The sequence below is a fragment of the Anopheles darlingi genome, chromosome 3 (genome assembly GCF_943734745.1).
Source record: "Anopheles darlingi chromosome 3, idAnoDarlMG_H_01, whole genome shotgun sequence".
Taxonomy (NCBI): domain Eukaryota; kingdom Metazoa; phylum Arthropoda; class Insecta; order Diptera; family Culicidae; genus Anopheles; species Anopheles darlingi.
The window spans coordinates 57,197,042-57,222,155 of record NC_064875.1 but is presented as its reverse complement, the minus strand read 5'-3'; the positions used below and the strand labels follow the sequence as shown (position 1 = coordinate 57,222,155).

Sequence of the window (25,114 nt, the reverse complement as noted above, 5' to 3'; positions counted from 1 at the left end):
GACCAAACCATCCACTATCGTCGGTCGCGCAGATTGCCACCGAGTCGGTGTCCCAAACCCGGGGCCGCGGGCTGGTGGCGGTTTCCGGACCGAGGACGATCGTTTGCGATCGTTTGTCGCGCTTGTGTGTCGGCAAGTGCATCTCAGAACCGAAATGCATTGCTCATTAAAATGGTTTAATAATAAACCGCACCAACAGGCGTTGCGCGGTCGATCGGTCGGTAGCTACAGACCACTGCACGCCACTGGAACATCCCGGCGGGGACCTTCGGATCCCCGAGAAAGAAAAGGGTTCTTCAGGGGTACCCCCGCTCCCCATTTCCATCCTCTAGCATCCAGATGATGATCATTTGCTAGTGCCACAAGTTGGTTTTCCCCCCTTTTTTTGGCGAGGCGAGATGTCAGTGGCGTGTGTCGCAGGCACACCGTTGCGACCGAGTGCTCGTTCCGGCAGTGAAGTGCGGTAATGTTGCCACATCCGTCCGTCGGTGCAGCACATGGAACGGAGCAGCAGCAGCAGCACAAGTTCAACGTTTAATATACGCTGGCTCATGTAGCACAATGTGGCCTTTTTGCATCGCGCTCCTTGGCGTCCTCGTGGCCTCTTTCCGCTGCACGGGTTGCGGCAATGGGGCGCATCGCGGTGACACCGATTAGGGTCTGCACGCGAGCGAGCAACTCCGCAGATCACCACTTTTGGGCCGAAAAAGGGGGGCGCATCCTCGGCGTGCGCGCGTGTGTACGTGGCTTTTGGTGGATGGTTAAAATTAAACTCCCGACATCAAAAACATGGCCCGATATGGTCCCATTGTTACGGTTCAGATACGGCTCCGGTGCCTAGCCTCTGGTGGAGTGGCCACTGGCGAATCCGGGTACTATTCTTAGACTGACCGTCGCGGCATCTTGGTCGCTTGGCCGCTTGGTTTGCTAGCCCCGCTGGCCAAACTAACAGGTTCTTTGTTGGGTTGGAGACTCCTAGAGAGGAGACCTAGAATCACGCTGCCGCCTGACACACATTCACGCCACGTTTGAGGCCAAATGTATGGGACACCGTAAGCGATCAACAATGTCGTGAGTCACCATCCATCCGTGGTTGGAATGCAAATCTATTTCGAAGCATTCGGGGTTGTGGTGTCCATTATGTAGCTGGCACAATTTTATCTGTTTAAGATGCATCGAAACATGGATTCTGTAAATTGATTAGCATATGTTGGTGAAGGACGGTTGCACAGCTTGGCTTGAAGTTTTTTTTATAGTGTTTATAATTGGTCAAGTGTTCCGTCAGTAACATGGAATTTTTTAGGTTGAGTTTGGAAATTCCTGGAATTTTTGGGTTTTCCTCCATCGGATTTTCATAGCAAGAGTGCAGATTTGTATTTCGCCTTCCGCGTCCCATCGGCCATGGTTAAAACTTATCTTTGCTTAGTTTAGTGTTCTAAATAGCATAAAAATTAGGAATTCAAAAGTTCAAGTCGATCCGTTCAGTAACGGTTTTTGAAAACGTGGAAATTTAAAAAAAAAATACAGTTAAATTTGAAAAAACCCGAAGGGGCTTCGGGTCGGGTTGAAATTGCCGAAGATAGCCGAAGATAACTCCTTCTCGTTCTCGCGGCAAAGAGTGAGAGAGAAAAAAGAGTTTGCCACTAGCGCCCTCTACAAGCCCAGTGACGAAGCTCCAAACAAAATATCCCTCCCTCGCTCTCGCACGAAAGACTAAGCGAGACAACAACAAAAGAACTGACTGTTGTCAGGCTCTGTCTTTTATCAACCCACTTTTTGACCTTCACAAACCCAATGTGCTAACTTTATTTTTTTGTGTTTTATGGGGTTTTAAGTGTTTATTTGATTATAATGATATATAATCATAATGATGGCAGACCAACATGATCAGTTTTCGTAACAAAAGGTAAAATTTTCATCAAAAATCAACATTCCAAGCAGCAATGGGCTACAACCCTGTACCGTTGTTTTGGTTTTGAGGTTAGGTTGACGTTGTCAAGAGGAGTTGTTAACTTTTCTGATCAAATTTACAGAATTTCGTGATAAAAGAAAGGCGATAAGAGTAATTTAGCATCATCATTTGCAATTTAGCACTCCCGCCGTCGCTGGCGTTGGAAAAGTGCATCCGGAAAGTGCAAGAGTCTTGAAAATCTGCATCGCGAAAAAACCCAGAAAAATCTGGGGCAGAAACGAAAAGCGAAGCGAAAAAGAGTTCTAAATCCTTTGGATTGAATTCTGCTTCCAATTCTCACCACGGCAAAGTCTCCCGGCCATCGTCATCATCATGGCGCCGCAACCGCTGGAGCAGGGGGGAGCGGTGACCAGCTTTATTCCGACGGGACAGGAGATGGCCCAGCGACAGAACCTCATCCCGCTTCGGCAGTTGATAGATTTCATCATCCAGCGCACTTATCATGAGCTGACGGTGCTGGCGGAATTGTAAGTCTCCCGGCCGGTCTCGAACTCCGGGTTGCGTTTGTTAACCCCTTGTCTTGTCATTTCAGATTGCCACGCAAAACGGACATGGACCGAAAGATCGAAATCTACAACTTTTCGGCCAGCACCAGACAGCTGTTCATCCGGTTGCTGGCGTTGGTAAAGTGGGCTAACTCGGCCTCGAAAGTAGACAAATCGGCCAAAATTATGGGCTTTCTCGATAAGCAATCGATGCTGTTCATCGATACGGCCGATATGCTATCACGCGTGGCCCGTGAAACCCTGGTACACGCTCGTCTACCCAACTTTCACATTCCGGCAGCGGTAGAAATCCTTACGACCGGGACCTACTCCCGTCTACCGTCGATTATCCGGGAACGGATTGTACCACCGGATCCGATTACTCCGTCAGAGAAACGTCAAACGCTGCAGCGACTTAATCAGGTCATCCAGCATCGTCTCGTGACGGGCAATTTATTGCCGCAGCTACGCAAATTCCGGATCGAGAATGGGCGCGTCACGTTCAAGGTGGACCACGAGTTCGAGGTATCACTGACGGTGATGGGTGATGCACCGACCGTACCGTGGCGTCTGCTCGATATCGATTTCCTCGTCGAGGACAAGGAGACGGGTGATGGCAAGGCGCTGGTGCATCCGTTGCAGGTCAACTACATCCACCAGCTCATCCAAGGCCGGATCGTCGATTGTACCGATGCGTTGGCCGAGGTGTACACCTGTCTGCACTACTTCTGCCAATCGCTGCAACTGGAGGTGCTTTACACGCAAACGTTGCGCTTGATTCGCGATCGGCTGGATGATCACATTCACGTGGATGAGTACATCGTCGGTTCGAAGCTGACCGTTTCCTACTGGCGTGAGCTAACGAACAAAGACCCCAAATCGGAGCTCGGCTACCGACTGACCATTCAGACGGATCCCAATGATTGCGCCAAACAGTTGGCCATTCTGCACGTTCCATCGATCGGTAACAAAGAGGCGGACATTGCCGATCGTGCCGTACGATCGGATCTGCTTTCGATGGAGCGACTCCTGGTGCACACAGTGTACGTACGGTCGTTGGCCCGTCTGAACGATGTCAAGACGGAACTACAACTGTTTCTGAAGGATGTCGAATACAACATCCATGGCACACCGGCAATGCTGACGGTTCCGGTGCTGAATCCGTGCCTAAGGGCCGAGCACATCTACATTACGGTCGATACGCATACGGGCATGCTACGGTGTCATGTACCGAAGCATCTCGATTGTCCGATAATGCCGGACATGCAGCACGCACTCAACAACGATTGGTCAAAGCTGCAGCATCTCATCTCGGAGCTACGTTACTGGATCACGCAACGCCGGTGCGAAAAGACACTGCAGCATCTTCCGGCGTCCACACAGGACCGTCTACCGCTCCTGTATCCACCGAATCATCCCATTTCGCGTATGGGTCCGCACAAAGTCTTCATTCAGCTGTATCGTCATGCGAACGTTATACTGGTGAGTGGCAAAGGCATCATCGCCTCACCATTTATTAATCTCTCCCCTTTCGTATCTTTCCAGATCGTTGAACTCAAGGAAAAGAAGAGTTGCCCGAACGAAATGACCTACACGTTCTATGTGGCCCTCGTGAAGCCATCCTCCGTCGAAGAAGGGCAAACGGGAGGACCGGATGCGCCCTCGAATGCTGGACCATCGGCTGGAGGAGCCCCTGGCAGCGCAGAAGCTACGGCAGGCATGCCCAAGATGTATCTTCGCGTCCTGTCATTGATCGAGTTCGATACGTTCGTCGCAACGCACGGCCCCGGAACGTACATCGATGAACCGCTGGCCGGCTGCAACAAGCGTAAACAGCTCGCTTCCGAGCTAACCTCCGGAGTGGTTGGTCCACCGGTGAAGCAACAGAAAACTATCTACCCAGCATACTTCATCCCCGAGCTGGCCCATGTGGTGGCCATGTGTGATGAGAAGCTTCCATTCGTCGCCCTGGCCAAGGAGTTCTCCAGCCGTCGGATACCACACGGTGGTCTCCAGGTGGAAGCGAATGCCACCTCTCTCGTACTGAAGCTACTTACCTTGCCACAACCGAAACCACCCCAAATCGTACCCACAAACCCTCAGCAGCAGCAACAACAGCAACAACAGCAGCACCAGCAGCAACAACAGCAGCAACAGCAACAATCCCATCCACAGCAATCGGCCACTGGACCAGATGGAAAGGCAACGAATGAACCAAAGACCGTTCATGTACCACCGATCGATAAGCAGGTTTGGAATGCACTACTCAAGCGTCTCCTGTCCGTATCCGTGCGGGCACAGGTGAACAAAAGCAACCAAACGCGCCCCTGGACGATGGAACTTGTGTTTTACGGCTCGCCACTACCGAGCCAGCACCACAAGGAGCAGGGTATGCGCCGTGCCGTGTATCTGCAGTACGAGATGTTACCGGTTGATTCCGTCGGTAAGGTGGTCGATCAGCTGCTGAACGACTGGTCCAAGATCGTTTACCTGTACACGCTGGTACACGAGTTCCAGGAGCAACTGGCAAACGAAAAGTACAACCTTGCCAGCATGGTCACGATCAAATCGTACAGCTACACGAACCTGCTGCTAGCGTACGGTCCGAACAAAGACGTAAGCGTCAACATCTGCTGGGATACGGAGGCGAAAGAGTTCAAACTCGTGTTTACCGGCGGTAACAGTGCGATCAATGCGCACTCGATGATGCGCGATCAGCTGCAGGCCCACCTGAACCACAACTACAATCTGGCCCAGATCGTACACATACTGCACGAGACGTACCAACCGCTCAGTTCGATCGCTAAACTGCCGATCATTCCGCATCTGGCCATACTGCAATCGCCCAAGATACCGGTGCTATCGTTCTGCATCATCCCGCAGTCACCGACACTACTGCGCATCTCCTTCCAGGGAGTGTACTGTCTCGAGGTGCGGTTCCGCGGCGGTGGCCTCTGTACGGTACGGGACGGAGCTTACAGTCGCTTCGATCGTACGCACGTGGTCGAGGAGTTCACTCCAACGCAGGGCCTGAAGGGTTTCCTCTCGAAGTACGTCGATGAATCCGTCTTCCGGAGACGGTCACAGTCGGAGGATGATAATCCACCGTCACCGGTAACGATGGAAGATCCTTCGCATATGGTCGGTTCCGTCGGTGGCGGTGCGGGTGGTGGTGGCGGTGGGGGTGGTGGTGGAGCTAATAATCTGTTCGGTGGGGGAGCTGGTAGTGGCATGCGTGGACCACAGAGCCCACGGGATCCGGGATTACGGTTTGCGGCTCCGGTAACACCACCAACGGGATCGAATCCACATACACCGGCCAGTCCGCATCCACAGGTTGGTGGTTCGGGTAGTGCAGGAGGGCCAGGAGGTGGTGCTGGTGCCGGTGGACAGGGTAATCATATGAATAACTTCAACATGACCTCACCACCGGCCTCCCATATGCCACACCCTTCGCCTAGCGGTGGTCTAATGCCTTCTTCGCCGCTGAACGCACAGCCAAGCCCAATGGCAGCGCATTCTCCCGGCCCTAGTAACCTCGCCTACATGCAGAGCCACACTGACGGTAGCCCATTTGCGGCCCTTTCACCGGCAGCCTCCAATTGGCCCGGTTCACCGGGCATGCCAAGACCTTCGCCGAGACCAGGCCAAAGTCCCGAGCATAAAGTACAAAGTAAGTTCACTCATGGAAAAAAGGGAGATTGATACATCGACAACTCGTACTGGCTTATACTGATATCTGTTTCACCTTCCTTCGTTTGCAGCACCACATCATTACACATCGCGCGTCATCCCGGCACGATCATGGGCCGGAGCTATACCGACGCTGCTTACGTACGAAGCGCTCGATACGCTGTGCCGTGCCACGTCACACCCACAGAAGGAGATCCCTGGACCGGAGTTAAGTCCTCTCGAGCGTTTCCTTGGGTCGGTGTTTATGCGTCGTCAGTTGCAGCGTATTATCCATCAGGAGGATAGTGTAAGTAGCAGCATCGCACGGCCTGCTTAGGGACACCATTTTAAACTTCTTGCCATTTCATTCCTCAGCTGATGGCAATTCAATCGAACGAACCGGGAGTGGTCGTATTTAAGGCCGATTGTCTGCAGTACCAGGTGTTTCTGAATCCGAACCACATGCAATCGTTGCACCTGAAGGCGAACCAGCTGCAGATGGGAGGCAATACGATGATGGACGGTAAACCGGTCTACCAGTGGGCGAACGAGGATTTGCAGGTGCTGGAGCAGTTCTTCGATCAGCGTGTGGCCGCCCCACCCTATCGGCCCTCGGTCATGACCAGCTTCACGCGTATGCTCAACCTACCGGCCAAGGTGCTGATGGACTTTATACAGATCATGCGGCTGGATCTGATGCCCGAGCTGGGTCAAGGTAACAAGTGGAACGTTCAGTTTGTTCTGCGGATGCCACCATCGGCAACACCGATCGTACCGGTCGGTACTACGACGATCCTGTCGCATCGGCAGAAGATACTGTTCTTCATACAGATCACGCGCGTCCCTTATCTACCGAATATGGAGTGGAAGGATGCTGTCACGATGCTACTACCGATGGTGTACGATATGAACATGAACCACACGACGCTGGCGGAACGAAGGGAACCGATGCCACCGCAGCTTACCAGTGCGGTCAGTGCACATCTTCGTCGCTTCTCCGAGTGTTCCGTACTGCAGCAGGGTGAATGTTCACTCTTCCCGGCCGTCCGGGATCTGCTGCTAACGCTGACGCTCCCCAATGAACCACCGGCACCGGGACAGATGCCACTACAGGTAGGTGCATCACCGACGTCGATTCTGATTTTGCGTTTAATCTCATCTTCTCTCTCTTTCTCCGTAGATGGGTGGTGTCATGCAACAGGGTGGTCCAGGAGGACCCGGTGGCCCTGGTGGACCGATGGGAGGACAGAATACGGGCCCTACAGGGCAGGTCGTTGTCGGCCCGGTTGGTTCGAGCCCCAATCCCATGATCCACTCACCGATGCAGCAGCAACAGATGGTCGGCGGTGGTGGTGGTGGAGGCCAACCGCAGGGTAACTACGGTGGAATGGTCGGAGGTGGTCCTGGTGGACCACAATCCGGTGGTGGACCGAATTGAAGAGCACCATCTGCGTGCTCGGCTGCGCCTGTGTGAGCGTTTGTGTGTATAAGAAAATCAAAAACTATTTAATCCAGATACTATTTGTGTAAAATATATTCCTTTGAAGTGACTTGGTCTTCGTTTGTTGATTTGCTGGAAAAGAAAATGGACAAGATATCCGAATTCTTTCTCGATTGAAACACTTAACACTCCATGTTCCGGTTATTAATATATTATCGACATCCTTCTTCACACACACTTCCTTAATCAATACCAGTTCCATAAGTTGCAATCCCTTCCGATTACTAAGTACAGATCGGCCGTCCCCTCGCCACTAGCGCCTGTGTGTAGCGCGGCCGGCCACGAGCAAACACACGCACGCATTATCAATACTATTATCTCTTACAGTCTAGCGAATAGATTGGGGGTTGTGTCCCGGTAGTGGAATGGAGCAATTCTCAATCGCTCCAAACCAATCCAAATGAGCGCTTGCACAGCTCCGGCTGCTAAGTCGCGTTGTTAGGCAAATATCACCTGTGCCTTGAAGGGTTGAAAGGGAAAAGATAAGGAGGCCGGGGCCCTCTATGCGCATAGGGCACGCATATGCGTGGCACCAAATTTTCCAATCAAAATATAAAAAGACGTGGAAAGTTAATCTTTGGCTCGAAACAATATTTTCCATGTTTTTTTTTTGCATTCCAACGTGTTGTGTTAAATTGCCCCCGCTTGTTATGTTTCTAATCACACATCCCAAAAAACATATCACTCTTCGGCGCTCAAAATTGCACCCGCTTAGAGTGCCGTCTGAACGGACGATTCGTTATTTTCCTCTCCATCTTCCGGTCTCGCCTGTGGATCCACTTCCTCGGTGATCGCTATCGGGGCTACCGTTTGCTCCACATCACTGAGCGGTGCAGTCATGAGCACGGAATAGCGTATCTTTTTCGTCTTGAAATACGAATATGAATTGTCGAACAGTACATGATCTAGTGGAGAACGAAAAAACGTAGGACAATTAGTTGACAACCATTTAGCAGCCCTGGAATTCCCCCCTTTACTTACAGGTACATCCGGGCTGGCAGGTAATAAAGCCGGATTCGTCGACCTGATGCGATGAAACACGCTTCAGAGGCACCTCGATGACCGATTCATCCGTTTTCTTGTTGACGCACTTGACGCCAAACTTGATATCGTGATCAAACGTACGGAATTCCCATCTGGAATGTTAAATAAAGCATGGGTTAAGAACAAATCACCCAACGGGCCACGAATAGCTTACTTTAGGAAGCAACCAGTATCCTCACAATCGAACGTTAGCTTCAGCTTACTGCCCTTACGGATCTCCGTGTCAGTAAAGGTAAGATTATTGTTGAAGCTATCCTCCTTCGACGTGTACAACTCCTTCGGTACCTTACCACCCCAGCAGATCTTCTTCTCACACTTCGGATTACCATCCGGATCGGTCTGCGTACCGCCAAAGTACGCCGGAATTTGATCGGCATCGCAGCGCTCCAGTATGGCCGGCAGCCACTTACTCCGGTCCGGCTTATAAATCCGGATCTTATCGATCGTGTACTCGCCCAAGAACTTCTTCACCATGTTGTACGCGAAGGCGAACACCTTCGGGGTGTTAATGATGTAGCAACACTTGAGGATCTCCGGATAGTTCGCCTCGTACATTTTGATCAGCGAAATCACCACCTCACTGGCCGGTCGCCAGATGTACTGCTTCAGATTAAAGTTGTCCATATCGAACACGACCACAAACTGGCGGCTGTTCGGGTTGTTCGTCTTCTGGCTCTGCTCGTACGCCAGCTTCATGTAGCCCTCGAGGGCCTGCATCGTCATGCGGACGATGTCGGCACGCGAAACCGTATGCAGCAGGCCCCAGATGTCGAAACCGGCGAACGGGATGATGATGATCGGGGAACCCTCCTTATCGAATCCCGCCACACCGTGCGGGCTGTAGTCGCGCAATATCTGCGGCGTTGGCCACTTGGCGATCTCGTCCGTATTCCAGCGCTCGCGGAATTTCATCGAATCGCGCAGCATCTTCTCGGCCGCCTCCGGGTTCCAGTTGCGTGCTGTGGGAATGGAAAGAGAAGGGGTGGGGAATGAGTCAAGTTAGATCCGCTATCGATCGATCGTCGGTCTTATCTGAGTTACAAAAGCCGCCTAGCATCTAGGTCGTCCGTCCTAAACCTGCTCATTTACTACTATTCTAGCCGGCAATTAGTCCCACACGCCACACGCCACACGCCACTGATGATGACTTTCCATTCTAACCTCGTTCTCGCAGTGGTCGCCAGAACGATGGCGCGACCCTACAGTGACCCCTTGGTATCTGGGCCTTGGAAGTCAACCTACGCCGGCTCTCTCCCTGGCATCCAACCTTCTCGTCTCTCGGCGACACTCGGTGACCTCCCGGAGTGTTAAAATTCGAAAACAACCGAAAACCAATTACAATCCGAGGGTCGCGGCAATGCCGCGAGGTGCCAATTTAAAAGAGCTCCATCTACGACTAGCGGTTAATTAGCGGCAATCGTGAACCGGTTCGGCCTGGCATGCTGCCGACGAAACTTACCACGCAGCCAACGTAGCAGATAGTAGTCATCGTGCTCCGGTTTCAGTGTGTCCGCTACCTTGCGCCGGAACTGAAGCGAGAGAGAAAGAGAGAGAGAGAGAGATCAGCCAAAACCAGTTAGAATGAGATTGATCGATATACTAAGCGCGAATTCACCACGAACAAGGCCCCCCCCCCCGCGATGAGGTGAAATATATCACCACCAAATATGCGATGCCGTGCGCGTCGCATGGCGCCTGCCAAGATGGAATTTGGTTCAATATCACTTGGCCACGCGGCCATCCCATTAAGGTGATGAACGAGGGACAGCGCAGCCTCGTCTCTCGTCGATCTCGAGATGTGTACATTCGTCTGTTTGTGTGTTTTTTTTTTTGCTGCGCTGACATTGACAGAATGGAAGAACTTGAACTCAGTGCACCGGACCAGAAGGTTAGGAGCCAATTAAACGCTTCCAAAGCGAGAGCTACCGGATACCTGAGAACATAGTAACAGCTGAGAACCAGCGAATGATGACCATCTAGCAGCCCTCTTTGACCTGTCCTCAAGGACGGCAAAACGGCAGACCTCTGTGCATCTGCAATCTACGATGCAATCGGTCTGGTCTATCTCTCACACCCACTTCCCTTAGAAGGCAGGGTTGAGGTAATGAAAGGTTAAGGATAAGAATATAAATCTCATCGCGTTTGCCTCGTCTACCAAACCCACCGATTATAGCGCAGCAGCTGCTGCTAGTGCTATTATGCAAACAACAGTTGGCGTTGGCAAGTGCACAATAGATTGATCGACGGCCGGACGATCAGGGGGTCCACAGTGTTCAGCGGATATAATTAAAACTTCGTGTGAGTTAGAGCCCAGACTATAGGAGCACAGGTTAAGGTTTTTCATGGAGAACGATTACATCGATCGAACTCGCCTTCGTGCGCGCTCGCTCGTCGTCGCTATGGATACGGGAACGCGATCCTATCGCTTACAACAACAGATGAGTGAAAACACTAAGTAGCTAAGGCACGTGGCGGCGATTCGCCGCTGAGTCATTTTCCTCGATCTACAGCAGAAGGTGGAGCTGAGTGAGTTTCAATATCATCAGGATCTGGTGCTATCAGGATGTCACAGGAGTGCTAAAATACCCAAGCAACCACAGGTAGCCTTCAGTTCTCATGAGGAGAACAATAAATCCCCCTTAAGGCTCCAACAGTTCTGCTGCTGACAACAATCAGAACACGAAATCCCCCTGAAGGCTCAAACAGTTCTCCTATGAGAACACGAAATCCCCCTGAAGGCTCAAACAGTTCTCCTATGAGAACACTAAATCCCCTCGAAGGCTCAAACAGTTCTCCTATGAGAACACTAAATCCCCTTGAAGGCTCAAACAGTTCTCCTATGAGAACACCAAATCCTCTGTCCAACACCAAATCGTGTGAAATTTAATTTTTTTATTATTAGTTCAAGTGGCGTCGAGATTTGAGCCGGGTTAAGCCGTGCTGTCAGATCGCGCACACTTGAAATAAGCTCTCTTTCCTCTTGATCGTCGACGCGACCGGACGTGCTTATCGTGTGAGCAACATCTGCGCTTTTTTTGGTGATCATTTTGGGAAAAACCCTCGCGTGCATCGACAAACCACCGCAAAACTTTGTCCGACCGTCTCTTCTATTAGTGCGGACCCGAACCAGGCTCTGAAGTGGATCCGAACCAGACCGTGTGTGGCCTCATATAACGTAAAAAAATCCAATATGGCGACCTTTCAAGTTCTAAGACACCACCTCTCTATTTGATACGGCATTGACGTTCGCAAGTGCGTAATAACAGGAATGATCATGGTAAGCATTGCGAAAATCGCTGTAAAAAGTGGAAGATTCTTAACATTTTCAGCTTTTCCGTACGCTATCACCCTCTTCATCGTTTCTGTTGACGCCGCAAGTGCTACCAATCATCACTATCATCATCAGATGCAGATAGGCAACAACAGCAGCATCCGGTACATCATGTACCGCCGGTGCAAGTACCTCGAAAATTGTCCTTCTTTCTCTGCGTTGGTCCTTCTGCTAGCACGCGTGCTAGACAAGGGGCTAGTTGAGGCACGTTCACTAATTTTAGAAACCGAAATGAGTTCTTCAAGTAGAAGGTAACTAACCATTTAACCATGGTGTCCCATTCTTAGACATAATCTCCTTTCCAGATGGATCGTTGCTATGCTTTTGCTCGTTTGCCTACAATCACCACTAACAACTGCCTCGCTTTTGGAATACATTTGGCCTGCGCAGGGGGACACGGGTAAGCAATTGGTAGCAGGATTAGGTAGGTAAGCTGCTTTCAATAATGTCCCTTTCCAGGCGATCAATCGACGGCGATCGATACTTTTCCGGGAGTACCGTATGAGCTGAGGAAGAGTTCATACGGGAAGCATCGAAATGGATCGGAATGACGCTGTCCAAACTGGATCTCTGTCATCATCGGATCGTGTTGAAGCTGAAGAAATCCTGCCACGAACTGAACGGAGAGCAAATGGGGAAGTTGGCGGTGATGCTGCTCAACTGTCAGTCCGATTCCGAGGGCCGGCCTCTGTTTCCATGCACGGATGAGATGTCGTTGCGCCAGTGCAGGGAACGGATGGATTCTGATACGTGGAACGCCTATCATCTGATCACGAACCGTGCCAAAGCAGTATGTGCGAGCGTACGGCATGAACAGTTTCGTGGATTAACGGAGCTCACGGTGAATAAGTTGATGAGCACGGCCCACGAGCTGCTGCGGATGATGGGTGAGCTAGCGGACAGTCAACAGAAGCTGCAGAGCGTTACTCGGGAAGCTATCGACGAGATGGTGGGCAACAACGAGTGCATTATGCACCAGCAAGTTGACATCATGAAACTGTCCGAGGTGCATCGGGCAAAGGTCGAGTCCAATTTCTGCGAACTGGTGCGCGAGAAAAGTTTAATCCGAGCCGGGCAGCAGGAGGTGGCCGTATTGTTGACAGATTTGCGCGCTCGGATCGATGGTAGCATGAGGCAGCTAGAGCAACAGCCCAAGCGCAGCAAGGTAAACCACGATTCCCTGTTGACCGATCTAGAGCGTTTGCAGGCAAACGCAGCCGCCATCGCGACCAAGATTGATGAAACCGGGATTCATTTTGTCGAGCATCACCGTGTGGCAGAGCAGCAATACCGCTACACGTTGGAGCAGTTGCAGCGTATCAACGCAACCGTTGCTAATGTGCTACAATCTTTGGGCAGTGTACGAGACGATTTCAACCGGCAGCTAGCATGGTTTGCGGAGAAGATTAGTGGCGGTGAGAATGCACTCCAGAAGGCGTACATCATCTTACTGCACTTTAGCTTTCTGCTTGTCGCAATGATCTGTCTAGCCTTCGTTGGGGCAGATAAACTGTTGCGTATTGCACTAATCGTGGCCGTTCCTTGCAATATGATTGGAGGACTGTTGGATTTGTTTCAACCGGATATTTCGCGGCTGTTCATTGCGCTGGGTTGTATAGCCTTCATAGTTCATAATAAATCCTAGTTTTTTAAAATTAAAATTTGGTGTTATACATATATTTGTAGAAAATAAATATATATATCATATATATGTATGTATATGTATATGTACACAATATATACCGTGCCAGCGCACCCTGCGGACAAAATGTGAACTATTTTGGGGGATTCAGCGTTCTCCTCAGACGTTCTGATGGGCATTCTGAATCCCCCAATTTTGTATGGAGAAATTGCTGCAAATTTTGGGGGATTCAGAATGCTGATGAGAACAGCCTAGAGTTCTGATCAGAATTCTGAATCCCCCAAAATTTGTTCTCCTTGGTTCCTTGGGTATGAGTGCTTCAATTCTCGTGGTTGTTTCGCCTATGTCCAAGAACATCAGGCGGTTGTCACAAGTTTATGAGAATTGCACCGGTTCATGCTCACCCCCACCTTGAGACCTTGAGTACGAACCTTGTGAACTCTTCTATATTGCCCTGACCACTATAATGCCAGTTCCAAGGTTTCACTATCTGTAATGCCACCAGCTAAGTGAGCAGAGTACAATCTGCTTCGTTAGTGGAAGACATTCATTAAACTACTGGACATGGCTGCGATGGAACTGCTCCTCCGCTTGCTTTCACGCAATTGCTCTTAAAGATCACTATTAGGCGCAAGGTGCGATGGTTCGCCGCTGCCATCAAGGTCACGGTGGCGCTGAATCACCCGCACTCATTACTCGATTGCGTAGTGGATCCGAACTGGCGTGAAGTTCGACGGAAAATCGACTTAGGTGACCTGGCGAGAGGGGTGGGTTGCCCAACCTACGGACCACACAGCCTTATGATGGTCAGTGTCAACAACGGGAGCGGACTTGAGCGGACTGGCTGACTCCACAGCTGGAGGAGTATCGATACCAAACACCGTCTGTCAGGCATCACCGAACGCCTTGGCTGTATGGCATTGGCCTATGCAAGCAGACAGCTTACGCTCCGATGTAATTTGTCGGTTCAAGTACGGACCACGTCATGACGTGACGTTGTGTAATCCGCGATCGTTCACCGAAGTACCGAAAGGGTTTTCGGTGTCCGGTAAATGCAACACAAACACCTCTGCCCCGTACCACATCCATCCGCAATGAATGGCAATGAATGGGAATGAAAATGCCAAACGGAAAGGACGTTTGGGCGAATGACGTGGTAAAGTGACCAAAACCGGTGCGAGAGATGCATAAGAGAAAGGTGGTGATTCGATCCCCGCGGTCCGCAGGACTGGTCGAAGAATATTCACTTGCAATATGATAAAACACATTTTTGGCAATTCTCTCCCGCTGAAGAGAATGTCACTAAAGGGAAGGGACACTTGCAGATTGGTGGAGGAGTCTTGGATCGGGATAAGAGCCTGTATTGCCGCCATTCACCTCAAGCTGTATAGAGTGCAGCCGCTGGGTGAACGGTGATATTAATCGAGGATTTTTTTTATATATATTTTTTCATTTGCACAATTCCGTCGCACCCCGAAAAACCCATCACCGCTCGTGGCGTCCATTGTGCCCATGAAGCGCCATGGCTGGTCACTAGAGAGAGTGGTTCGGTCTCCTCACTGATGCACCTCACGCCGAGTGCATAAAACAATTGAGCAACTGTTGTCAGTGCAAACAGCAGACGAAACGCACTTCGAAGCCCAGGCATAGATTTCGCGGTTTTACGCCTCCCTTGGGGCCGCCACCATTCGCACAGGTGTGCACAGGTTGGCCTGTGGCCACTACCTGACGGACGAGTGAACTGCCAACTCGCACCTCAATGCAAACAAAGCATGCCTATGCACAGCATCGCAACCCACCTCGGCCGTCTTTGATTGACTTTGACGGAGAGATGGTTGACGCCTCGTGAGTGATGCACACTGGACGCTCTCCTCTTGCTTCGATCAGAGTGTAGTGCACCTGACGACCGGGTCTGCGCCTTGCACCGATAGCGAATCGGACATAAAAACATTAAGCTTCAATATCCTGTACAATTATGCACACTTTTCTCACAAAACATCCACCAGCAGCGACTGCTGGTTGTTCCATCGCATATCTTTTTTTTACGGGCCACCCATAAAAGCATCAAACCGCGCTGCTGGTACACACAATTTGAGCACAACAAAGGCGCGCTGATGGTGGTATGGCGGTGGCGCCAGTTGCGGTTAATGATAATTTGCAATCGCTCTTCATTGGCGGGCGAAGGCGAACGGAGAGGCCCCGGTTTGTGCTGCAGTTTATGCAACTCGGTATCATTCAAAAAAAAAGGGGGCCACCACCACCACCACCACCATCAGCGCCGCTGTGTAATGCCCGAATGGCAAATGGAAACCCTGTGGAACCGAAGACAAGCGAAAGGTACAAAGTAGTCTGCAAACGACGCAAAAGTATACAACGTAGCATGTGAGCGATCCTTATCAATAGACGGGAACGGGAGGGAGATGCCAACCATTCGTTAGACGACATCAAAACATCAAGCATTGGCTGCTGCTGATGCTGTGACAGCGAGAGACACGCTGATAACATGTCCCGGCCCCCGGGGAGAGAAAAAACAATAAATCATCGACGTTCAGCCGCGTGCCTAACCGTAAACCGTTGATTTGGGAAAGCGGCCTGCAGCATGGCAGGAGGTGCAAAGCATGATTAATCATTATTCCCATCGCTACTTTCTGTTTGTCGCATAGTTTCGTTTTCGTTCGCATATCATCTCATACCAAAGATTATGGTCTTAAATATTTAACAAAGATTATCGTCTTAAACCGAACGGTGTGGTTTCGATTCTGCCGAATTCCGAAGGTCAACGAGACTGAATGTGCTACGGCTGAACCAGCTGCATAGTATGGGCCTGCTGCGTGTGGTGTCACTTTTTTGACCAGCGCGCACAGCTGAGATCCATAAATATGCAAATCAGTGGTCACGCACGGTGGGCTAGGTGATCGACTATTTCAATGCGTTGGGAAATTCTGTCGAAATACACCGTCGGAACGGGTTCGTTTCTTGTTTCTCTCGAAACAAGTCTTTCGGCGACTGACGAAGACTAATAACACCGCGCGGAGCGATTGAGGGTTATGACCATGAACCATGAGGGCTTAAACCAACAACAAAAATGGGTTCTCGAGTGCATCTATTTTGCAGCACGAATGCAGATTACCGAACGAGTCAAAGCTTAGGGGAATACCACGCTCTGCGCTGCACTTTGCGCTGGTACCAACCGCTTCCACCGCATTGAGACCATGCATTCTTAGGTTTCTTGGAGGCCACTGGCGCAGCGGGAATGGTGGTGCAGGAGCGCGGAAAACTGCACCTGAAGGTGAACAACTTTTTCTATGCAACAATCCCCCCCCCCCCGCGCGGTGGGGACCACCCCACCTTTCCTTCCTTCCTTCTCGCTGGCATTATGAATACAGCTCTGGTGCGTGGTGGTGGTGCTTGGAGGGCGCGCACGCGGCTTGTCGTAGATCGCGCAACATCCACACCGCGCACAAGCAACTCAAGTGCCGCGGTTCACGCGGTCAATTATTGGCACCGGTTTGCGGCAACGTTAGAGCTAGATCCCAGCTAGATGAGCACCCTCCGGTTCCAACGGGGAGGGGTTCGATCGTGGTTTGAAGACCTTGGGAGACTTCATGGTACAGGCCGGCATGGGACCACGGTACCGGCTGACACACTGACTCAGTGTGTGGTGGTCTTCGAGCTGGCCTCTTAGCTACTTCGGTCCGAGAATGACACTTTGGTTCCGATTTGCTTGACTGACGTTACTCGATCCCAACTCGAATTCTCTGTCTTTCTCTGTCTAGGCTGACCATAAAAGCTCCTCGATGGTTAAATTGTTCAAAGATCATCTTCATGGTGAAACGAAAACGAAAAAAAAAAAACATTGCCACATTGTCGATTAATGTGGCCGGAAATCGCTTCAAATCGAAGCACTGAAGCATCATCATCATCATCATCATCATTGATCCTCATCAACCAATGACACCCTTTGCAGGCGGGCGGCATATCAATTAAGGCGTAGTTAATGGGGAAATAATTGTCGCCGGACGCGAGCTGTTATAATTTGAGGTACAGGAATTGCACACAGTGCTGCGATCGCTGGAATTTAACGGAAGGTAGCGATCAGCCGTAGCACCGATGACGTTCGAAGCGACTGGTAAAGCCTCAAATCCACCATTCATTGCCGTCATCCGTAATAATTACGCACCTCAGTTTACGATTACAATCGAATGGCAATCGGTAAACAAGCTCACGATCATAAATTGTGATCGAAAACACGGAAACAATCCAATCCAACCCAGTAGCACCAATTCATGATAACATGTTTCGAGAATGGCGTGGCCCTCAAAAAACCCCCAAAAGCAACCTTTAGATCAGACGAGCGGTAGCACAATTTTTGGTGGATGATATAGAACGGGAAAGGAATGGCTTCGTTACCGGTTCGGTGCGAGGTTCGTCGCTGATGTAATTAGAAAGACTTCAACGGGGCAATTGCCCCGCTCGCTCGCTGTTTATTACACGAAACAATGCTTTTTTCCTCTGTGCAATGGTCTGCGGCCAGTGGTCATTAAAACATTAACGTATCCATGTGAGTAAGTGTATGCGTGTGTGTTTGCGTGTGTCGATTCAGTGCCATCTCCGGTATTAACCGAGGTAAAACCTGGAGGCAGCTAGTGACCGTGGGCGAGCTCAAGGTTACGGGAGGAAGAGAATGTGGCGTAAACCGAATGGGTTGGATGCGAATATGAAATGAAAAAAAAAAACAATATAAAACTTTGAAAAACGGCAACAACATCAAAAAGAACCAAATGCAACGACCAGACACGCGCACGTGTATCCGCCGTGCGCGCTGGCCATCGCCTGGTATATGCGTATAAGACACGGTTGTTTCACCTGCTTATTGTGCTCTATGTATTTCCTATATGCGTGTAGAGGTGTTGCTGGAAGGCTGCTGTTTTGCTTGAGCAGTTTATGGACGAAACTGAATCGCAACCGTGGCACCAGAGCCGTGGCCAGCGGAACCTAGATTCGGAGCGGATCGCCACCGAAGGACCATGTTAAGCGGCGTTTCGTAGAACAACATCGCGGCGTGCCTGGCGCCTGACACGTATGACCCTTTGTTGGCCAAAGGTTCGGTTGTTTCGCTGGCCGTGAAATGATGGATTATTGGCTCGGTCTCGCTCTTCCAAAAAGCCGTTTCCTCAAGTCATCGATTAACCTCCGTGCGTCATGCTCAAGGTGAAGGCACCGTTCGGTTCGAATTCAGCGTAAAAGCGGCATATCATTCTTGCTATAAAATGCTAGAGCACGAATGCGAACGGATAAGACCCGGATAAGATAAGGTGGTGGTGTTGGTGGTGCTCGACCACGGGAACCACGCTGTCGAGTCATGGTATTATTGAAAGTCGAAGCCGAAACAGCAAATCATCTTCGAACACCGTGAATGCGATTCGGTTTAAAGCCATCAGGGGGGAGTTCTGATAAAACGAAAACGACAATTACGCAACACAACTACTAGTTATTCGAATGCACGGCACGAAATCATTGATCGACACGCCTGGCCTGGCTGTCAACGACGGTGGCGCGCACACTCGCGATCAGATGATCGATCAGAGCGCAAACCCTACAGGGCTTCGTACACAAAATGTACCGGAAAACGGATTTTTAATTGTAGTTCCTCCCCACACACACACCCATCGTCCCTTAACCGGAACGAAGTGGTGCGTACCGACGCACGAAGTACTACGGCGCGTACGACGGTGTTCGTAGTCGGTTCCGTTGCACCATTGCATGAAACGGTATTAAAATATGCGCATTCCATATCGCACTTTCTCGAAGGTGGTCGGTGTGGTGGTGTGGCATTACCCTGTTCAATCACTCCCGGCGCTGATCTTATCAGCGCACCCCTAACCGAACAAACAGATCAAACATCCAAACACCGACGTTTCGTGTTGATATTGTTGTCGCCACCGGGGGCGCCCCCAGGCAGGAGTGAGTCAGTGAATGCAAATAAAAAAAGAAGAAGAAGCCAAAATCACGAATACCATGCGGCATTCCAGAGCTTATCGTGAGCGCGCGATGCGGATTATCGAACGAACGAACGGCGTCTCTCCTGCACTCCATGCTTACCTGCATCAACGCGAACCGCTCATCATCCTCCAGGACCGGCATTTTGGTAGACATTCTGCGCTGCCAGCAATATCAAAGGAGGCCGAACTGAAACTCACGCAACGCTCTCAATACACCCCAACAACTGCGACGAGGGTTGCTTTGTTTGTTTTATTTTTTTGTAAAACACTAGGCACACTCACACTGGTTGGTTTAGGTGGTTGTTGTTAACCGGCTGCTGTTCAGCACCACTAGAAGAGGGTAGCGGGGAACAAATGAGATGAGAATGAGAAAAACAAAACATGAACATCCCCAAAAACTTGTCACAGAATCATCACATCACGCGCTGAACACGACGCCAGATAACACACTGTTTTCGGTATCGATAGGGGAGCTCGCACCCCACCATCGATTACACCAGATTGCAAGCGCTGGTGGCTGGTGGTGTGTTCTCGTGGTACTTATCCGGTACAGCAACACCGAGCGTACAAACGAACGGACGTTCGGGCGAACGGATTTATTGTTGTTTTTGGTTTCGCCAAATGATAAGAAACAATCGATGATTATAGAAGAAACTGCCAATTGAACGCTAGTAGATAAGTGACGTGGGAGTCGTGAGGGGCTTTTTCTTCGGAACTAATGGGCAACATCTTGCTAGTTGGAAGTAAAACTGCACAATCGGCTATCCAAATGCGAGGCGCAGCTGAGGGCTCCTGTATGGAAGTAGTAAAACGGTCATCAAACACGCACCCCCACGATATATTATGCGGAAAGCATCGAGCGATCAAATGGTGGCCACGAAACGAACGCGAGAACCGGCACAGACCGATAACACACTGGCGAACCGAGCGAACAGCAAACCAACCGCGCACGATAAAACGCCAACGACCAACGTCGTGTACCCAATGCCTTCCCTTCCCCTCCTGGGGTTGAGGTTTCGTTGGCAAATGCGTGAAGCAAATGTTAAACGGCCCCACCGTCTTCTTCTTGTTGTTGTTATTGTAGATGCCGGCGTTGCACTGAACTGAATCACTGCGTAGAATGAATAATTTTCAATTCGCTTAAGCGCGCTCGGCACAACGATAATTGTAAGCCGCTCAAGCAGGCGATACACTTGCGAACTCGATAACACAAACACTGTAGAACACTGGAGAACAAAAAAGAATGCTCGAGACCACTTTATGCCAGAAGCAGGAAGCTAAAAAGGGAACGAGAATGGCTGGGATTTCCCTTCCAACGAACCCAGCGATATTATACCCGGATGAGACGATCAGGAGGAAGTAAGCACTACGAAAACTGCGTGATCATATGCGTCCGGCGCAGCAGGCTGTCGGTCGAAGATTGAGCGCGAGCTCGCGACGAAGCAAGCTATGAAGCGCTAACCGCCGAGCAAGAGCTGCTACACTCACCGAATCGGCTGGTAGGTGGCTTGATAAGTAAGCTGGAATCGCTAGTATGTGAAAGGTGTTGGCTCAGATTTTATGACGAGGGCGATTTACCTAGAGACGAATTTTGGTCCACCCACATGGGATCAGGTTATCCGATGTTATTTCCGTAAATATTCAGAATTAGACTTCGAGCCATCTACCTGTAGGTGAGCGGTAGTATACTACCTCGGCCAGCGAAGCCGAACAAGACGTTAGTATTCGAGCAGATCCGAAGCCACGCGTGAACGAACCGAATGAACGGTGTGGGTTGCAAATTATGTACGATGATCATGATCTTCGATCCGATCGCGACCGCGGACGAGAGCATGCACCGAACGAAAAATTTTGTTTCTTTTTTGGGGGTGTTTATTGTACTTTTAACTTAAGATAAACTAAACTAATACAAAACTTATGGACGAAACGGAAATTAAGCATTAAATAAGATTAGCTTTCTACCGAAGGTCATAATGCTCGAGCAACTATAAGCATTAACGCAGCATTACATACTCGGATACGCAAGGTGTTTACTCAATTCGTTTTATTTTCCAAGATCCTTCTACTTTAGAACCTTCACGCGCCTCCAGGAACCATCCAAACCGTTTCCCGTTCTTACTCGACCCAATAAATGGCTTCCTAATCCCTCATTTCCCTCCGTCTCCTCTTCCCTTCACAGACGATAGAGAAGCCGGTAGGTAAGTGTACTAATCGCGCTACGCAGCGCATCGTGTAAGGGATAAACAATATGCTGGGAAACGAATGGCGCATCCCACCAGCGGGGAGTGATTCCATTCTCTATCTTTTGTCCGGATGATCCGGCGGTGCGAGGGGTTAGTGAGGGCTGGTTGTTTTAACAAGAAAATTCATTTCGTTTGCTCCATCGAACATCCGTTGCGCGCTCAGCCACATGCTATGCCGTGCTCTCACTCTCATGGACTTTTACTATAATCTATCCCCTGTCATCTAGACACTGCCCTCCGCTCTTATAACCATCCCTCCAGCCCCTCACCCCTTTTACTCCATTCGTACTACTACAGTTTCCATCTAATTCAGACTTATCGGTTCAAGTGTTTTGTGAAGTGTTTCGGTTTCTGCTATTGTTTGTTTCTAACTGGTTGTATGTGTGGCATTATGCAGTTCCTGCAGGCTCGACAGGATACATTGAAAACACATCTCAACATATACAAAGAGCATCAACAAATTAATGAAAAATTAGACAGTCAGGACACGGAACCGCGAACTGAACGCGCTATGGTAAGCTGAACACATCCTTCAATCTGAGGAAGGATTACACATTCCATCATTGCTGATCACCCTTGCCCCTTTTTGGAACGGTTTGTGTCTGAGGGAGTACTTTAGCAGCGGCAGCACGGCCGGCTAACTACTCCAACGTGATATTGATAGGACGATAAATTACACGAATAGAATAGAAGAGCGCTGCTAGCACAGTTCAGTGTCTCAGTGGTTGCATCTCCTAGTTGCAAGGAAGCAACGAGCTTGAATTCCGTTTTTCTTTATTTATGATTAATCCCCGCGGCATCACCGGCGGCGTCATTCATTGTAACCATTTGTTTTTGGAATCTCTTGGCTGACGCGCTGCGACACCCGCATTCGCCTCTCGGCGTCTTTTCCCCTTCATTTTTTCAGCAACACAGCCATAACGGCTTGGCATGCAGACGTGTAGAGTGTTTGCCATAAATGCTTCTGCGGCATACAGCTTCCGTGCTTCGTTTTTTTCCCTCATTTTCTATCGTTGTTTCAGTTGCATAGCTCTGCTCTAGCACTAGTAGAGTAAGTTGCTGGCTATTAGTATGAACTCCTGCTCCTCCTCCGTGTCTCCTATATATATATATCTGGTAATCTGGAGTACGACGCTCTGCTTTATAGGAAAGAAACCTAAAATTACACTTCTAAGAAGCTTCAGCCAACATTCGTTACATAATGTTGGCCCATAATGTCGGCGTCTTCCTAGCAGTGGCGTTTACGTGGATTTCGTATTTATGAGTTTGCGGTTGCTTTTTTATCTATTTTTGTTTTTTTTCTTTATACCGTAAATGTTTTACTTCCGTTCCGTAGTAGTAACACTTCTCTTAGAATGAAAACGGGTTCTGCTGTGTTTTGGTAAGTATTCTCTTTTTGTATCCTTTTCCGGTTTGTTTTGATTTATTACATAATCTACCCCCTTTATAGAAAGCCCTGCATTCGGAACTCCTTATTTTTCTTCTGCATCAGATCGAGAATACTCGAAAACGTTGGTTTGGTTCTCGCCAGACAACACATAACTTTCTAGCGTAGCAAATACACGTTCAGAGAAAAATTGATCAGCAGCAGCACCACAATAGGGAAAGAAGTTACAGATTGGGAATATTAAAAAAAAAATTATAGATAAAAAAGAATTAATTTCGCTATGGATATATCATCATAGAGAATTTGTCATTATTCCTACTTGCTGGCTGGCCTGGAAGGTTTCGAAAGCGTTCCTTGGCTAGTTACACAGCGTTCGCCTTAGGTAATCAAATCTAAAGCAAGAAAGAAAGAAACCTAAAAACGAAGGGAGCATTTCGCAGGAAGTTGCAAACACGGCGCTCCGCCATTAGCTTCACAAAGCCTCTCTCGATAGTTAAATCATTATTACGTTTAATAAAAAAAATCACTTGCCGAAGTAATATCGGCAAAGCGAATGTTCAAAACGTTATTATTCTGCAAAAAATAAACCAGAGGAGGGATGAAACGATACGCTGGTTACCTCGCACGCTGAAGGCTTGTCTTGTCGCACAGCTTCATGGTGAGAGGTCTACTTTTTGTTACCCTGATTGGCATTGGATGGTGCCCCCGGACCACCGCTATAATAGTAGGGTGGAAGTGACGATCCAGTCATCCCAGCTCCCGGTGGTTGCCCTTGAAGCACCTTACCAGCGGCAGCCGAGTTCATAAACTGTTGATACTGCTGCTGTTGCTGCTGCTGTTGCTGTTGCAACTGTTGCTGCTGCTGTTGTGTGCCGTACTGTCCGTATTGGGAATAGAACTGTTGCTGTTGCTGAAGAGCCGTAAGTGCCTGCTGTTGTTGCTGCTGCTGGGACTGCTGCGGTTGCTGCTGCAGATAATCAAATCCACCTTGATGATGATAGCCATGCATTCCAGGGACTAAAGACGCCGTAGATACCGACACTGCTTGATTAACGTTTAGCGCCCCATACTGTTGTTGCGGTTGTGTCATATTAGAAAGTGTCTGGAAAGCAAAACGAAAAGCCGGATTAAACACACAATCAAAGGGCATTATGTAGGCTGCATGTACCTTGCTCGAAGATTTGCTACTGTTGCTTCCGCTCGTATTGCTAGCAGAGGACGCACCACTTCCATTCTGTCGATGATCGCCTTTCGATTTGCTCTTTTCACGATCCTTATCACGATCTTTGTCCTTTTTCTTGCTACTGGGCCCGGCTCCAACAGGCAAACTTCCAGCGTGCGTCATACCGCCAGCTCCTGGGTTGGCATTTTTCAAAAGCGATAAAGCGGCGATTGCTCCCGCCCCACCACCATATCCCGGTGCTGCAGTGCCTACCCCACCACCAACATCGCTAGTACTAATGTTGTAGTGTTCAATCTTATCCTTGGAGATTTTTAGCTTTAACGACGATGAACCACCACCCGTGGCGGAAATAGCGGTGCCAGCGCCCGAACCTGCTGTCGAGCTGCTCGTCGACGTTGGTGGCAATGAGGAGGCACCAGATAAACGATCTTTGGGAATCTTAATCTTCAACCCATCGCCTGATGCAGCACTACCGGTACCAGAACCACCACCACTACCAGCTGCTGCTGCTCCTTCCACCAACGATCGGTTCAGCTTGATCTTGATTGGACCCGGTGGTGGTTGATCCTGCTGCGAATGGGATGCGCCGGAATGCGCGCCGCTTGGATCCGTTGTTCCACCCGTCGACTGATCACCACGGTGATCACGATCG

General features: G+C 49.8%; 3 protein-coding genes and 1 pseudogene across 7 annotated transcripts in view; 2 read left to right on the top strand and 2 right to left on the bottom strand.

Annotated features, from left to right (window-relative positions):
- Nucleotides 1-1,991: 1,991 nt before the first annotated feature.
- On the top strand, nt 1,992-7,668 carry LOC125953904 (mediator of RNA polymerase II transcription subunit 14). Its single transcript, XM_049683738.1, has 6 exons — nt 1,992-2,439; nt 2,505-3,939; nt 4,003-6,130; nt 6,222-6,436; nt 6,505-7,242; nt 7,310-7,668. Exons 1-6 carry the CDS (start codon nt 2,285-2,287, stop codon nt 7,565-7,567), a joined length of 4,929 nt encoding a protein of 1,642 aa, XP_049539695.1. The 5' UTR covers nt 1,992-2,284; the 3' UTR covers nt 7,568-7,668.
- A 492-nt stretch (nt 7,669-8,160) lies between these two features.
- LOC125953911 (SEC14-like protein 4) lies at nt 8,161-21,317 on the bottom strand. 5 transcript variants are annotated; one of them, XM_049683746.1, is made up of 6 exons: nt 21,228-21,317; nt 19,750-19,979; nt 10,134-10,203; nt 8,829-9,633; nt 8,612-8,766; nt 8,161-8,535 (listed from the first exon to the last, which is right to left on the bottom strand). In XM_049683746.1, exons 2-6 carry the CDS (start codon nt 19,801-19,803, stop codon nt 8,342-8,344), a joined length of 1,278 nt encoding a protein of 425 aa, XP_049539703.1. In that variant the 5' UTR covers nt 19,804-19,979; nt 21,228-21,317; the 3' UTR covers nt 8,161-8,341. The 5 variants fall into 5 exon arrangements, with proteins under 5 accessions (XP_049539703.1, XP_049539702.1, XP_049539700.1 ...); XM_049683745.1 differs by lacking the exon at nt 21,228-21,317 and adding an exon at nt 20,986-21,066; XM_049683743.1 differs by lacking the exon at nt 21,228-21,317 and adding an exon at nt 20,971-21,056.
- Nucleotides 11,603-13,666, top strand: LOC125953909 (protein brambleberry-like; annotated as a pseudogene).
- Nucleotides 21,318-23,111: 1,794 nt separating the features above from the next.
- Nucleotides 23,112-25,114, bottom strand: part of LOC125953905 (cyclin-T) — a 6,347-nt gene continuing 4,344 nt past the window's right edge. Inside the window, exons 8-9 of the mRNA XM_049683739.1 lie at nt 24,448-25,114; nt 23,112-24,381 (exon numbers count right to left, since the gene is read on the bottom strand). The exon at nt 24,448-25,114 is cut by the window's right edge and continues 2,266 nt beyond it. Coding sequence (XP_049539696.1) covers nt 23,947-24,381; nt 24,448-25,114 — 1,102 coding nt within the window. The 3' untranslated portion in view covers nt 23,112-23,946. The remainder of the gene's footprint in view (nt 24,382-24,447) is intronic.

Excerpts from the sequence above, each read along its gene's own strand:
- LOC125953904 (XM_049683738.1), top strand. The coding sequence starts at position 2,285 with ATGGCGCCGCAACCGCTGGAGCAGGGGGGAGCGGTGACCAGCTTTATT. Across the intron at positions 6,437-6,504 it reads TTATCCATCAGGAGGATAGT|CTGATGGCAATTCAATCGAA; the intron begins GTAAGTAGCAGC and ends TTCATTCCTCAG. Across the intron at positions 7,243-7,309 it reads CGGGACAGATGCCACTACAG|ATGGGTGGTGTCATGCAACA; the intron begins GTAGGTGCATCA and ends CTTTCTCCGTAG.
- LOC125953911 (XM_049683746.1), bottom strand. The coding sequence starts at position 19,803 with ATGTCTACCAAAATGCCGGTCCTGGAGGATGATGAGCGGTTCGCGTTG. Across the intron at positions 9,634-10,133 it reads TCTGCTACGTTGGCTGCGTG|CACGCAACTGGAACCCGGAG; the intron begins GTAAGTTTCGTC and ends CCATTCCCACAG. Across the intron at positions 8,767-8,828 it reads GATACTGGTTGCTTCCTAAA|ATGGGAATTCCGTACGTTTG; the intron begins GTAAGCTATTCG and ends TTAACATTCCAG.